The sequence below is a fragment of the Gopherus evgoodei genome, chromosome 8 (assembly GCF_007399415.2).
Source record: "Gopherus evgoodei ecotype Sinaloan lineage chromosome 8, rGopEvg1_v1.p, whole genome shotgun sequence".
NCBI lineage: Eukaryota > Metazoa > Chordata > Testudines > Testudinidae > Gopherus > Gopherus evgoodei.
This window is the reverse complement of record NC_044329.1, coordinates 103,707,739-103,723,223: the sequence shown is the minus strand read 5'-3', so window position 1 is coordinate 103,723,223 and position 15,485 is coordinate 103,707,739. Positions and strand designations below refer to the sequence as shown.

Sequence of the window (15,485 nt, the reverse complement as noted above, 5' to 3'; positions counted from 1 at the left end):
GAAGGTGGGTAGATATCAGTTTTCTCATTTAATAGAAAGAAAACTGAGGCAGAGAGAAGTTAAGTGACTTGCCCAAGGTCACACAACCGAATCAGTAGCAGACATGGGAACAGAAGCCAAGTTTTGCTACTCCCAGGTCCTTTTATCAATCCTCCGCCTCTCTTACTTCATGTAGCACTTTTCATGTAGCCTGAAAAATCCAAAGAGATCTATCAATTTTATCATTATTTTGCAAGTCACAGTTAGGTCAGTGATGTCTATACTCTTCTAATAAGAGCACTGCCAAGCTAACAGGGCCCCTATTTTGGCATTCCCTGGGGCTAGATAAACTGCTTAACATTGTCCATACTGGAAAGAGTACTTTTCTCCATTTAATGAGGCTGCTGCTCTGAAGCACTAGGCAGGGATCGGCAACCTTTCAGAGGTGGTGTGCCGAGTCTTCATTTATTCACTCTGATTTAAGGTCTTGCGTGCCAGTAATATATTTTAACGTTTTTAGAAGGTCTCTTTCTATAAGTCTATGATATGTAACTAAACTATTGTTGTATGTAAAGTAAATAAGGTTTTTAAAATGTTTAAGAAGCTTCATTTAAAATTAAATTAAAATGCAGAGCCCCCCCCGGACTGGTGGCCAGGACCGGGCAGTGTGAGTGCCACTGAAAGTCGCGTGCTGCCTTCGGCACACATGCCATAGGTTGCCTACTCCTGCGCTAGGGAGTCTCATATTGAAGATGCCATTGTGGTGGGGTTTTAGGGGGTGGGGTGGGAGGCTAGTCTGTGTGTCACGTAATGTGACTCCTTGTTTCCTTGGGGCTCATGCTGTAGTGGGGCCTGAAGGGAAAGGTGAGCAGGATTTAGATCACTGACTGACTGGTGAGAAGAAATGGAGGGGAAGAATTGGACAATGCTAAGTCCTCTAAGTGGTTCGCCCCTTAACATTCCTTCTCCCCAATGATTTCAGAGTGTTTGAATGGTATTCTTGGATGCATCCCTTTAAGGAATTGATATCAGGCTGATAGTCTGTGGTTTGCTGACTTCCTAATATGCGTGGGGTGTGCGGAGATTTATGGGATTGGAAGGCATTTCCCTGCCTCCCATTTCAAATCTGTTTCTCCTCTCCAACAGTTATAAGTACCATCAAAATAAAAGTGCATCTATGTCTTTTTCAACATCTCTTAACTGCCTCTTCTGACAGGTTCTCTGATTAGAAATCAGTTTTTCTGCCTTTGAGACGAGGCTCAAGACACACCAACAGATATCTACAATACCGTTCACAGTTATGTCACAATCATCACAAATCAAGCCTGCTCTCAAGAGGATATGTTTGTTAAGTACAAATATTTCTACAGCTTTTTGGGTGGGTCGTAATTTAAGATGACTTTTACAAACTAGATTCTAATCCTGAAGCAACAGATGGCTTTTACAAAATAGCACTGCAAACATTCTGAGTTGAGTCCTATTCTTAATGAACTTCCTGCAGAGGAGGAGACAAGGGTGAACCTGCAAAGTGTCCCACACACTGGGCTCTCATGCTGCAAAAAGGACGTAAAGCGAGCTTAACCAGCCACCTGAGGATTTCCCCAGCATGCGCAATCCCCAGGTGACAGAGCTAAATTCCCCACCACCGCAGAATATGGAGTGGGTGGCTGGTACGCTGCCGAGCCCCACCGCTCGGTGACTGACATAACTTGTGCTGCTATCTTTGCACCCCTTCCCAGCCTCAGGATTTGCACTGATCACAACTTAGCTGGACGCAAAGATTGGGCCTATTATCTTTTATTTTTGTAGTAACAACAACTATGCTATAAACAAAATCTAAGTTATAATGCAGCAGGCACCTCTTCAAAGAAATCTAGCTTAAGAAAAGCTCTGGTGACCAGTGTCCATGGCAGGTTTAACCACAGATAAATTAGCAAATGTGAGGATCAGGGAGTTAGTACAGCCTATAATGATTGTCTGTCACACTAGATCTGACGTCATTATTTGTTGTATACACTTCAAAAGAAGTTTTATGTAGGAATTAAAAATGGTTATTTACTTAATTTTATGAATTACTTAGGGGACAGATGAATAGTTTATTGGGAATAAGTGTGCTAAAGTACCTGATAACTTATTTACAGTTTGACGGAGCCCCTTCTACTCATGTCACAAATTACATCAAGCAAAATGGACATCAACAGGAAGATCAGAACACGAATCTGAACAGAACTTCAAGTCCAGGAGAGAAGATGAAATGCTGCTCACCAAATGAACTTTGGGAGTATTATGCTAAGCAAGAGGGGTTCTACTTTCTTTTAAAACAGGGAATAAAGTTTTTGGATCAAACTCTGTTTTTGGATGTGTGTGTCCAGTCCTCACTGAATTTGACCTTTTACATTTTTTGCTTTAGAAATTAGTTTTTTATTTCCTCCGCCACTGAAAGTCTGGATTTTCTGATACAGCTTTTTACATAACAACATGTCCTACGGCAGTGGTTCTCAAACTTTTTTTTCGCAGACTACTTGAAAATTGCTGAGGGACTCAGAGGACCATTTAATGATCTTTCCAAATGTTGTTTGCACTGTTAGCTAACTATTGTAATAGTTGGATAAAAGTGCTATATAAAAAAACCTTAATAATAATTAACTTTTTTGGTTCTACAAATAGAAGCACACAACTCATATTTCAATATCAGTAGTCTTACCTTTCTAATGCGATGGATGTACCCTCTCTCCCCTGCCACAGCAGCCCCGAAGCTGGGGCTAGGAAGGGGAGGAGGTCTCTCCCTCTCTCCCCTACTGCAGCAGCCCCCAAGTTGGGGCTGGGAAGGAGGTGGGGGGTCTCTCCCCTGCACAGCAGCCACAGAGCTGAGTCTGGGAAGGAGGGGGTCTCTCCCTGGCAGCCACAGCCCTGGAGCTGGGGAAAGGCGCCTCTTTTTCTGGCCGCCGCAGCCCTAAATGTCCCAAATTCCCCTCACCGCCTCTTCTCACCCCACTGCCCCCTCCCACCTACCCCCATTCCCTCCAAGGCCACCATTTCACCTGACATGTGCATCTTCTCCAGGGTACAGGCACCTAATTAGTGGAGCCATGCCTGTGCAGCACCACTAAATAGGTGGGTGGCCCTTCATTCTCTTGTGTGCGGCCGCCCAGGCACACACCTTAGAGGGAACTATCCGCGGACCACCTGAATGGAGCTCGCGGATCACAGGCGGTCTGTGTACCACAGTTTGAGAACCTCTGTCCTAGGGCTCTCATGTTAGCTCCTGACTTGCTTTGCGTCATGGAGCTTGACCATGTTATAACATACCAAACCAAACTTCATGTTTCATGCTGTAACATACATGCCATCTTGAGACATACAAGTAGGAATAAGGAGAATTTATTCACAGAAGGTATGTTTACTTACATCTCTCCTTGGAAAGGTGCCCAGCAGCTTGAACTCTTCCCAAGGGTATCCCTTGGAAGCTACAAAATCAAAGACAACCTGCAGCTTACTGCTGGCCAAGAAACGCCGCTCAAAGAACTCTCCACTGGGTGTTCGGATACGCAGTTTGCTGACTGACTCAGTGCTCTCTTTTTTTGGCTCTGGAGGCAAAGACTGCTCTAGAGATAGCCTGATAGCCTGAGGAAAGAAAAAGGACCATTTAGCTTCAGTTTAACTACCTAGGGTATGTCTTCACTACCGGCTGTATCGACGGGTAGCAATCGATTTCTTGGGCTCGTTATATCGCATCTCATCTAGATGCAATATATCGATCCCCGAACACGCTCCTGTCGACTCCGGAACTCCACCAACGGGAACTGCGGTAGCGGAGTTGACAGGGGGAGCCGCGGATGTTGATCCCGCGCCGTGAGGACGGTAGGTAACTCGATCTAAGATACTTCGACTTCAGCTACGTTATTCACGTAGCTGAAGTTGTGTATCTTAGATCAATCCCCTCCCCTAGTGTAGACCAGCCCTTAGACACAGGAGTTTTTCCACTTTTCATGCTAGAACTCTGAGAGGAATCACAGGGCTCCAGAACTTCAGCTGTGCTTTATGTCTCAATGACAAAACCATTATTACGCATTTCTTAACAGCCTACCAGACAATTAATTAAAATAAACCCTTCCTTTATAACACATAATTAAACCTACAGTTTACTGCATGATGCAGATAGGTAATTTAATTGTTTGGCAAAAAGGCATCAACATTTTTGTTTGAGAGAATAACTGTCAAATGATCAACTGCTTTCTTAAAGGTTACAAATTAAGGCATTAAATGTATGTATTTTTTATGATCAAACTGTACTCTTCTAGGCAAAATAACTAAGGAATCTCTTCCTCCCCCCGACAGCAATTCACAATGAAAACAAACCCTACCTGTTAGATTTACTAAAAATACTTGTATTTAAAATGCTCTGATTGAGATATTTCTTCTATATATTTAAGGCATATAGGTTATTTAGCGTATACGAGGCACGAAGGTGGGAACAGCCATAGTCATAGGAGGATCAGCAGGGAAAAGGCAAGGCAAAAAAAGTGGATTTTAAAGATATATTAGAGGAGGAAAGGAAGGATGCTATGTACAGAGAAATGGCTCCACACACCAGGTTGCATTTTTGCTGCAACAGCTACAAGAAATCAGCAAATATTATAAATGGCTCAGACAAGGGCAGAGTGGGAAAGTCTTTATTTAAATGAATATAAGTAATTAAAAAATTTTTTTGCTATTACTTTTTAAGTTCATCAGAAGCAGGAAGCCTGCTAAACACCCAGTGGGGTGACTGGACGATCGAGATGCCAAAGGAGCACTCAAGGACAACAAAGCCATTGCAGAGAAACTCAATGAATTCTTTGTATTGGTCTTCAGGGTTGAGGATGTGAGAGAGATTACCAAACCTGAGCAATTCTGTTTAAGTGACAAATCTGAAGAACTGTCCCAGACTGAGGTGTCATTAGAGGAGGTTTTGGAACAAACTGATAAACTAAACAGTAATAAGTCACCAGGACCAGATGGTATTCACCCAAGAGTTCTGAAGGAACTCAAATGTGAAATTGCTGGACTACTAACTGTCATCTGTAACCTATCATTTAAATCAGCTTCTACATCAAGTGACGGTAGGATAGCTAATGTGCTCACAATTTTTAAAAGGGCCTTCAGAGGTGACCCTGGCAATTACAGGTCGGTAAGCCTGACTTCGGTACTGGGCAAACTGGTTGAAACTATAGTAAAGAACAAAATTGTCAGATATATAGATTAACATAATTTGTTGGGGAATAGTCAACAGTTTTTGTAAAGGGAAATCATGCCTCATCAATCTGCTAGAATTCTTTGAGTGGGTCAGCAAGCATGTGGACAAGGGGGATCCAGTGGATATAGTGTATTTAGATTTTCAGAAAGTCTTTGACAAGGTCCTTCACCAAAGGCTATTAAGCAAAGTAAGCAGTTATGGGATAAGAGGAAAGGTCCTCTCATGGACTGGTAACTGGTTAAATGATAGGAAACGAAGGATAGGAATAAATGGTCTGTTTTCAGAATGGAGGAAGGTAAATAATGGTGTCCCCCAGGGGTCTGTACTGGGCCCAGTCCTATTCCAGGAAGTGCTGCGGACCCTGGGGGAGGGGTGGGCGGAGGGCTCTGCATGTGCTGTCCTTGCTGAGCCTCTAGGTACCTCCCCTAAAGCTCCCATTAGCCACGGTTCGCCATTCCCAGCCAATGGGAGCTGCAGGAGGCAGTGCCTGGAGGCAAGGGCAACGCACGTGGAGTCCTCTGCACCCCCCCGCCCAAGGACCACTTCTGAGTGCGGCGCAGAGCCCGCGGCACCATGGGGGGCAATCCCATGGGCCGGATCCAAAGCTCTGAGGGGCCGGATCTGGCCTGCGGACCGTAGTTTGCCCACCCCTGTAGTATAACATGAATCCTGTGGCCAGAATTTTCAAAAGAAGATGCCTGCTAAATTAGTTTGGCCTGATATTAAAATGAGCCTACACTCAGGGACCTGTTGGTAAAAATCTTAACAATAATAACTGGGGTGATATGAAAAAAGGCACAAAGAGAAAGATTTTTCAAAGGCAGCTAAGTGCCTAGTTCCCATTGATTTTCAATGGGAATTAGGCACTCAATTGCCATTTGTGTCTTTGAAAATCTTCCCCATAGACATTTAGTGGGGGAAATGAATTACATTAAAGGGACAGAATGAGGCAGAGGCAAGTGTACAAGATCATTTAAACAATCTGCTTTTTACATGCAGACATTGGGGAAAATTGTCTCTCAATATAAATTATACATAGAGCTTCACGTGGGCTTTTGCAATCCCAGGCACTTTCTGTGTGAATCCAAGAGTTTTTTAACGTCCTTGTGGCTCAAATTCATTTTTGTGTGTCTGCTATGAGATTATATTTTAAATAATATAATCAAATAGATTCTATTTCCTTTCTCTCCTTCCTCAACCACCTGCTTACGATCCTGTTTTGACATTTCCACACATAGTATAATAACAGATGCTACATTATTTACTGAACTCAATCAATTATATTACAGAAAAATAAACAACAGTAGCTCATTAGAGCTCTTTTCTTTGTGCAAAGAATATCTAGCTCCCCAAAGTAACCAGTCTCCAAGGCTTCAACATAAAATGACAATATTCAATGGATATTCCACACCAGTGAACCAAGTTAGAAAACAATTATGAGCTGGATCACATTAGCAACTCTTGGACCTGAATAAGCAAGCTGAATTTTGTTGATAAAATAGGATGTTCAGTATGTGAATAGATCAATAGCCAGATTTCAAATATATGAAACTGAACATAAAGCCCCTTATGTAAGCAAACACTGTTACAGAACAACAGACTATAGGTAATCCGTACACTCGAACATGGGGAGTGTTAGTAAACAGTATTGTTAAAATCTCTTTTGTATGGCTAAGCAAACAGATCTTATTCTTTTCATTATTGCAGTTTGTATTAAAACAAGGAAGCCCAGATATAGTTTTAATCATGGACTGGTTTTGCTGCTTTTATGTAAGAAAACAGTTTCCAAAAGGCCATTGTACTAGAAAAGGCAGGGTAGTAAGCACAATGCAGCGGAAGGGAATTATTGTTTCTATGTGTGCACAATTACTTTTAAAGAGAGAAAGAAAACACATTAATTACATGAATTAGAAGATAAGCAAGGCAATTTCTCAACAGTCTGCTACAATATTAATTTACATGAGTTCAATTGCTAATAACTTTACAGAATGCAACCTGTTAATTATTCACAACAGAATTCTCACATTCCTATTTTCACATTCCTATTTTTTGTAATACTCCTCTAGTTTCCCTCTAATGGTCTCTTACCTTAACTCCCATTCTCGACTTTTGGTAGCAACAGGAGGTAAGAGTACAGCAAATTCTACTGTTCATTGTAGAGAAAAGGTGGAGAATCCCATGCAAAACACTTAATACTGTAGCTCTGACTAAATGAACTACAGTAACTCCTCGCTTAACGTTGTAGTTCTGTTCCTGAAAAATGTGACTTTAAACGAAATAATGTTAAGTGAATCCAATTTCCCCATAAGAATTAATGTGAATTGCGGGGGGGGGGGGGGTTAGATTTCAGGGAATTTTTTTTCACTAGACAAAAAACTATATTATATATCAGGTATCAGAGGGGTAGCCGTGTTAGTCTGGATCTGTAAAAGCAGCAAAGAGTCCTGTGGCACCTTATAGACTAACAGACGTTTTGGAGCATGAGCTTTCTTTGGATGCATCTGATGAGGTGGGCATTCACCCACGAAAGCTCACGCTCCAAAACGTCTGTTAGACTATAAGGTGCTACAGGATTCTTTGCTGCTTTTATATTATATATATGTATACACATAGTATAAGTTTTAAACAAACAATTTAATACTGTAGACAGCACTGATGATTGGTTGAGGTGGTGAAGTTAGAGGGTGGAAGAGGGTGGGATATTTCCCAGGGAATGCCTTACTGCTACGTGATGAACAAGCATTCGGCTGAGCCCTCAAGGGTTAACACATTGTTAATGGAGCCTCACACTCTACAGAGTAGCACGAATGGAGGGAGGGGAGACAGCATGGCAGACAGAGACACACCGTGTATGAGAGAGAGAGAGATGCATTGTCCCTTTAAGTACGCTGAGCACTCTAAGTACATTGCCTTTTTAAGTATATCAGGAAGTTGAGACAGCAGCTGCAGCCAGCAAGCTCCCTCCATCCTGAGCCCTATCATGTCTCCCCCCCTGTTCTGTGGAGATGGGGTAAATGGGGGGGCAGGAGCAGGGAGGAGGGGGACACCTTGATATTAACCCCTCCCACTCCTGCACAGCAAGCAGGAGGCTCCTGGGAGCAGCTCCAAGGCAGAGGGCAGGAGCAGTACATGGCAGTGGGGGGAGGGACAACTGAACTGCTGGCAACTGCTAGCCTACCGGGCGGCTGCAGCAAGGGAACTTAGGGGAGCGGGGAGCTGATGGGGGGCTGCCGGTGCACCCTGGTTACAAGCCCCCACCACCTAGCTCCAATGGGCTGCTCTTCCTGCAAGCAGTGGACAAAGCAGGTGGCTGCCAAACAACATTATAAGGGAGCACTGGGCAACTTTAAACGAGCATGTTCTCTAATTGATCAGCAATGTAACAATGTTAACCGGGAGGACTAAGTGAGGAGTTACTGTATTCACAATATAACATGGTTTAAAAGTTCCCAGAAGCACTTAAATATTTCAGGTTCTTGGACGCATTTAGTTTGGTCAGAAAGATGTATGCAAGGTGAATTGTTGACACAATTTGCTTGTCAAGTTTATCTTAGAGAACAGAAAATTGTGTTGGTTACCAACGTTATATTCTGCAATTGTATAAGGCAATTTTTCCATATATCAAAAAAGAACACAGTACTGAAATGTCACCAAATATACATTTAAAAACCTACTTGAGGGCAGAAAACAAAATACAACAACAAAAAAAGAAAAAAGAAGAGAAAGGAAAGGATGCAATTTAAACAGGATTTCACCAGTTCCACAGACTTTAATCATCTGGAAAATTAAATAAAAACATAATACCAGATTTCAAATGTCTGCCAAAAGAAGAGAGTCAGATCAAGGAAATTATATCAATGAAGAGAAAAAGATGGGCAAGTATCTTGGGTTATATAAATATTTAGCATTAGCAAGCAAACACACCCCACAAGGATGCAGATATATCAATGCATGCATCTGACGAAGTGGGTATTCACCCACGAAAGCTCATGCTCCAAAACGTCTGTTAGTCTATAAGGTGCCACAGGATTCTTTGCTGATATATCAATGCTTATTATTGCCTTATTAATAATAAGTATCAGAGGGGTAGCCATGTTAGTCTGGATCTGTAAAAAGCAACAGAGTCCTGTGGCACCTTGTAGATTAACAGACGTATTGGAGCATGAGCTTTCGTGGGTGAACACCCACTTCGTCAGACGCATGCTCCATCTCACCCCTGTGAAGAATGGATAAACATATGGACCATTTCATCAGCCACTGACACGCAGTTTTCTTTTGGGAACTACATGACAGCTGTTTTAACAACACGCACAGCAGGTGATGACACAGCTAGCTGAGCTATGATTCTGTTTATTTCACCAGAATTCCTTTAAGGATGGAGAGTCTTATGTACAATTTTGGGGAGGGGGGGAGCGGATGTGCACTATCCCTTCTTTTATCACTATGTTATACATTTGCCTGGAGATAAAGAAGAAGAAAAAATTACTGCTATGTGTATAACTTCGTACATGTTACACTATGACTGTTTTAGCATGCAGGAATTATACTGTACTGGGAGATCATACTTTGGACAAAACAGCTGGGACAGTGAAACCCCACAGAATCCCCATAACAAGCTTTTACTGGGGAACAGGACACTTGTGGCACAGTCTGACAAACAATTACACTGCTGAATCTGACCATATGCAGCAGGAAAGTTGGGCATCCTCAATTAGATCCTGCAGAATCTCTGATAGACTCCTGTGCTTTCAAACTCTTCACACTGCAGTTGCATTTGGGGAACAGTAGTTTCCACAGGGTGTGGTTTATCCATCCACTCAGACTAAGAGAATGGAGCACACTTGTATGATGGCTCGTATCTCCTGGAGAGGGGCCAGTTTGGGGCTGCACTCAGGTATGCATCAATGCCTCTTACAGGATTGATTTGCCCTCTTTTGTGGCCCTTGTACCTGAATGGGTGTAACAAGGGATTAGCTATTGGTTCAGCAAGAACTAGTGCTGTACTTCATTAACTTGGATTTGTAAACAAAACTGTGGCTTTGTGGCTTAACACATACATATTTCTCATTAGCAGTGTGCTTTGAGAAACATTCTGAAGAGTTAAATTCACTCATCTTGCTTTGCTCTTTTTAACCTCCTAATTTTTCTGATGTTTAACCTCATTAGTTTCCCTTGCAGCCAATATATTTAATCACAATGGAGAGTTTGCATCATTATTATGACAGGGTTTTTGAATTTTTATTGTTACCTTGGTTTTGAGGAGACAGACTTTGACATTTAAGGTCTCAGTCAGAGACTAAAGGTTTCTTTTCTTTAAAAGAAGTTTCAGGATAAATTTGATTGGCCATTTAAAAATTATATTATTAGTAGTAAGAAAATAATTGGGATTTACGTTGGCTTTGGGTTAGTTTTATCTTAACATTAAAAAACTGCTTCGTTCCCCAAATTAAATTATGCAACCCATTTGCTCATAGTGCTGATTAGCCTCCAAGATATCTGAACACAAAATTAAAGAAATCAATCCATAAAATGAAAAGCAACTGAGATACTGTTTTAAAAAATGGTATCTGCAAAGACAATGTTTGGGGCTTCAGACACAGGACTCCTAATTTAAGTCACTCAAAATGTTAATGCTAATCTCATGTTTTATAGTTTAAAAAGTATGTTCTTTTCCATATAAAATAATAAAATATAGGTGTATAAAATATTTATTATATGAACCGATGTTAATTGATCATTAGGGCAGAGAGACTGTCACTGTGATTTTTCCTAAAACTCACAGATTAATCATTGTCTTCCTTGCAGCTACTCATAGTTGGCCCTGGGAAACCAACTGCCAAAAATCCCTCTAAATTGGGGGGAGGGGGAAAGGGGTACTCCAGCCCGATATCTGGCTATAGAATGAGTCATTTGGCTAGCAGTGGATAGAGCTAAAACTGTCATAAGATTTCTCCCAGCTGCATGCAGCTAAACTGATCTTGCCAGTCAACCAATGGACTGTCTTGGTCTAGCTCAATAGCATGGCCCAGTTCCTAACGCAAGGACTGAGAGTATGGCACTCTTGCATTCTAATCCCAGGTGTAATGCTGACACCCTCTTGGCTTAAACTGCAGCAAGGGAGGTTTAAATCGAAGATTAGGAAAAACTTCCTGTGAGGATAGTTAGGCACTGGGACAAATTGCCTAGGGAGGTTGTGGAATCTCCATCACCGGAGCTTTTTAAGAATAGGTTGGACAAACACTTGTCAAGGATAGTCTAGTTATTGCTTAGTCCTGCCTTGAGCACAGGGGACTGGACTAGAGGACCTATTGAGGCCCTTCCAGTCCTATGATTTTATGATTCTATAATCAAGTCACTTAACTTCTCAGACTCAGTCAATACCCCTCCTGTGTAAAATGAGACACTAATATTAATCTCCCTTCCACTAGGAGTGTGATGATTATTTAGTACAGTGATCAAAGTGCTAAGCGACCTGAATGCATACAAACCCTCACTTTATCAGAGATGAGGCGTGAGACCTCACGAGGCCCTTGTGAAGTAGGGAAGTAGGTTATCTATGTAACAAACAAGGAAACTGAGGCAGAGCACGCTTCAGACTTGCCCAAGGGTAGTGGAACAGCAGCAGATAATATGATACAGAATAGTTAGTGGAAAAGCCATTAAACCATGTTGTACTCAATAGAGTAAAACCATCTATAAATGTTATCTATGTTAGATTAAAGTGTGTCATAGGTATTGAATGCCCACACAAAAATCTTAGTCAGCTCTGAATGATGGTTGCCAGGTATCCCACCAACACAAACTCTAGAAATTGCCCCAAAAGGTAGTGTCCCACCTCACGTTCTTCCTCCTGTTCTTTTCGAATCTGCTCCAAACGGAACTGCTCTGCTTGTTCTCTCTCTTGTGCTTCCCTCTATTCAAGAGAAAGAAACAATAATCACATTTACATTCAATTGACAGCGAAGTGGAACAGCCCATAGCCCTGTGCAACAAACTGCATTACCCACATGAAGGAAGGGAAACTCCACAAATGTTTCTTTTTCTGCTGGGGTAGGAGTGGCTTATGCAGACCTGCCAGAAACAAGGGGCAGACTTCAGCTGTCACACTGGGTTCCACAAACAGTAGGGGAAACATTGCACATTAATATAGCCTCAGAATGGGAGGAGCTTCTGAAAGACTGGGGCTGAACGGGAGCATGCCACAAAGGTAATATCCTCCCCCCCTGCTCTTTAGGGGGGTGCATGTTCCCCTCTGAATGCAGATGAGGAGAAGAACACAAGCCCCTTAATTCTGGAGCAAGAATAGGAACATAAAGGAACAACAGAATAACACAAAATTTGCAAATAACTACACACGTTTTCATTCAAAATCGATATCTTTGTATATAGATCCAGTAGTCAGAGATGGAAAAGGCCTCTTAGATCAAGTCACCTCCTTGCAAGGACAGGACAGAGGCTCCTTGACAGAGAGCATATCACATATTAAATTAATCCGGCAGTGGATCCTAGTCATAAGGCCAAAGGGAGTATTGTTACACAGGTCAAGCTTTTTGGCCAGTATGTGCATGTGCCATATTTAAATGATATGATAAAGCCATGGGAACCCCCGCAGTCCTCAATAATGAAAACAGTCATCTGAACACGGTGTACGTCCTCATCAGTGCACTATATAAAACGTGTGCTTAATGAGCAACAGATATTCTGAGAATTTCCAAACTTCAGCTACGTAAACTACTATGCTGAGCAGAAGCAACTACCCATGAAGAATTCCTAGTCACACAAGGTGAAACTCACTCTGAGAGCTCATGCTCCATGACTGGGGAGTGCAGAACAGATGGCAAGGTGACTCCTCCCCACCCCCCCCGGGAACCCAGAGCAGGCCTGCCTCACAGCCCCCATGGCCACTATTCCAGTCTCTTGGTTGGAATTGTTACCACAGACACTACATGTCAGTTGTGTGGGCTACTGGGGCCACTGGATCTGCGTAAATATAAATCTGTGGCCTCTCTCTTGGCTTGCCCGCAATGTGGCTTTGTATGCTGGCCTGTGTGGCTGGTAAGGAGTCTTCCTTGGCGTGTAGGGAAGCAGAGCCCTATATCGGGCTGAAGTGATGTGGTTCTCCACAGCTGGATGAACTTCATCTATTGTGAGGACATGTATGTCCTGGTATTCATGAAATTATTTCCCAACTCAGCAGGGGATATTCTTCACCATGCACGCACCTTTGCTCTATCAGCTTCTAGTGAAATGCGGTAAGCTTCGTCCTGTTCTCTCTTCACATTCTCTCTGGCCTCACGCTCATCCTAAAATAAAATAAAAAAACAACAAATTATTAATAGACCATTATGATGTTTCTTCTATACTCACCAGCACTCTTTAGACCAAATGTTTTAATAGTAATTTGGTTGCATTACTTCAGCTTCTGCTTGCAATAGAGGCCCATAAAAGTGTTTCAATGTAAACTTTAGGTTTTTATATATACATATGTGTGCGTGCGTGTGTTTATATATGAGTGTGCATGTGAGAGAGAGAGAGCAAATATGATCTGCCTGATGCAATGTTTAAATTGGTCCATTATAAATGTATAATTATCTATGTTTAGATAAATTGTAGGTTTGGAAAAGATGTCCTCAGGAAATGAACTTTATATTTCAGACGCTGGATTTGTTGTTCACTGTCCAATGAAGTTGGCATCAGGCACTGGCTAGTCCCACCATTTTAACCTACAAGAGAAGAGCCTGTTCCCAACTCTTTCATCAGGTAAAAATCCCTTTGCCTTCAACAGGTTCCACCCAGGTTCGTTATTATTAAATATTAATGTTATGGTATCGCCAAAGGCCTCAATCCCCGTTGTTCTGTACAAACACAGAAAAGAGCCAATTCCTGCCCTGAAGGGCTTTCAGTCTAAAGCCACAGACAGACAGTAGGGTGAAGAACTTTGGAAATGAACCTGCAGAAGAACTGGCCCAGCTTGGTTAGTTACATGGACTGTAATTTCTTCAACTGGAAGTAGAGATGTGGAGGAAAAGGAGTAGGAAAAGAAGCCCACCCCTCTCCTTCCTTTCTCCATCACTGTGCACACCACCATCATTCTCCCAGAGACTCAGGCCTGCAACCCTGGGTATCATCTTTGATTTGACCCTCTCACTGGACACACATATTCAGGCCACTGCTATATCTTACTGCTTTTTCTTACAAAATATCTTTCAAAATCTGGCCTTGGCTCTTTGTCCACACAGCCAAAACTTTCTTCCACAACCTCATCATTTCAAGTCTTGGCTACTGCAACCTTCATGGTATTTTCTAAGGTGATACAGAAAAGGGAGAGAGAGGAGAACTTGGAGGGAAAGGTCAAAAGCACAGTTTTGGTCATGCTGAGCTGAAGGTAATGATTGGACATTTACAAAGATGTCAGAAAGACAGGCCAACATACTAAACTGGATGAAAGAAAATAGCTCATCAGAGGAGAGGTAGATTGGTGAGGCATCAGCATAAAGATGGTAGTTAAAAACATGCTTGTGGATAAGAGCACCTAGAGAGAGGGTATAAAGAAAGAAGTGGAGACGGCACAAAGGGCAAACTCTGGAGGGCAACCCACAGAAAGGGGAAGAGGATGACCCAACTAATGAGACAGTAAAAGAATGATCAGAGAGACAGAAGAATCATGAGAGGACAGAGTTATAAAAGCCAGTTAAGCACAAAATTTCAACAAGTTGGGAGTGGTCAATGGTGTCAAAAGTCACCAAGAGGTCAAGCAGGATAAGGATGGAGTCTAGGCCTACAAATGTGACCAGGAACAGATCATTACAGTGATTTCCCAGGTGGATAGAAAATGGACACCAGACTGGAAATAGTCAAGAACAGAATTGGAAGAAAAACACCAGAGAGTAGTTGTAGACGTCATGCTCAATGATTCTGGAGGTGAATGGGAGAAGAGAAATTTGGCAATAGTTTGAGGGGCTCAGAACTCTTCCTCTTTCAGTCCATGGCCCACCACCACCATATTCAGGAGCCCCCACATTCCCGTAACCCAGAAATCATCCCTACTTGTTACTGGGACTGGAAAAGCAGAAACTGAAGCAGCAAGAAATGTATCTCTGTGTTCCCTGCATTGTGCCGCCTCTGCTGCCTGGAGCCTAAGCACTACAGGGACTTCAAGAGCTGGAGGCTGCAGGAAAATTGTTCATATACCTCTCTACTCTGCTTCTTTGGGGCCAGCTCAACCAAAGCTAGCATTTTCTGCTATGTCCTCTTCTCTCTACAGTTTACA

General features: G+C 42.4%; 1 protein-coding gene across 3 annotated transcripts in view; it reads right to left on the bottom strand.

Annotated features, from left to right (window-relative positions):
- Positions 1-15,485, bottom strand: part of FAF1 (Fas associated factor 1) — a 307,409-nt gene that overhangs the window by 22,133 nt on the left and 269,791 nt on the right. For all 3 annotated transcript variants that reach the window (XM_030571511.1, XM_030571512.1, XM_030571513.1), the window contains 3 exons: positions 13,438-13,518; positions 12,051-12,128; positions 3,388-3,603 (listed from right to left, as the gene is read on the bottom strand). In XM_030571511.1, coding sequence (XP_030427371.1) covers positions 3,388-3,603; positions 12,051-12,128; positions 13,438-13,518 — 375 coding nt within the window. The remainder of the gene's footprint in view (positions 1-3,387; positions 3,604-12,050; positions 12,129-13,437; positions 13,519-15,485) is intronic.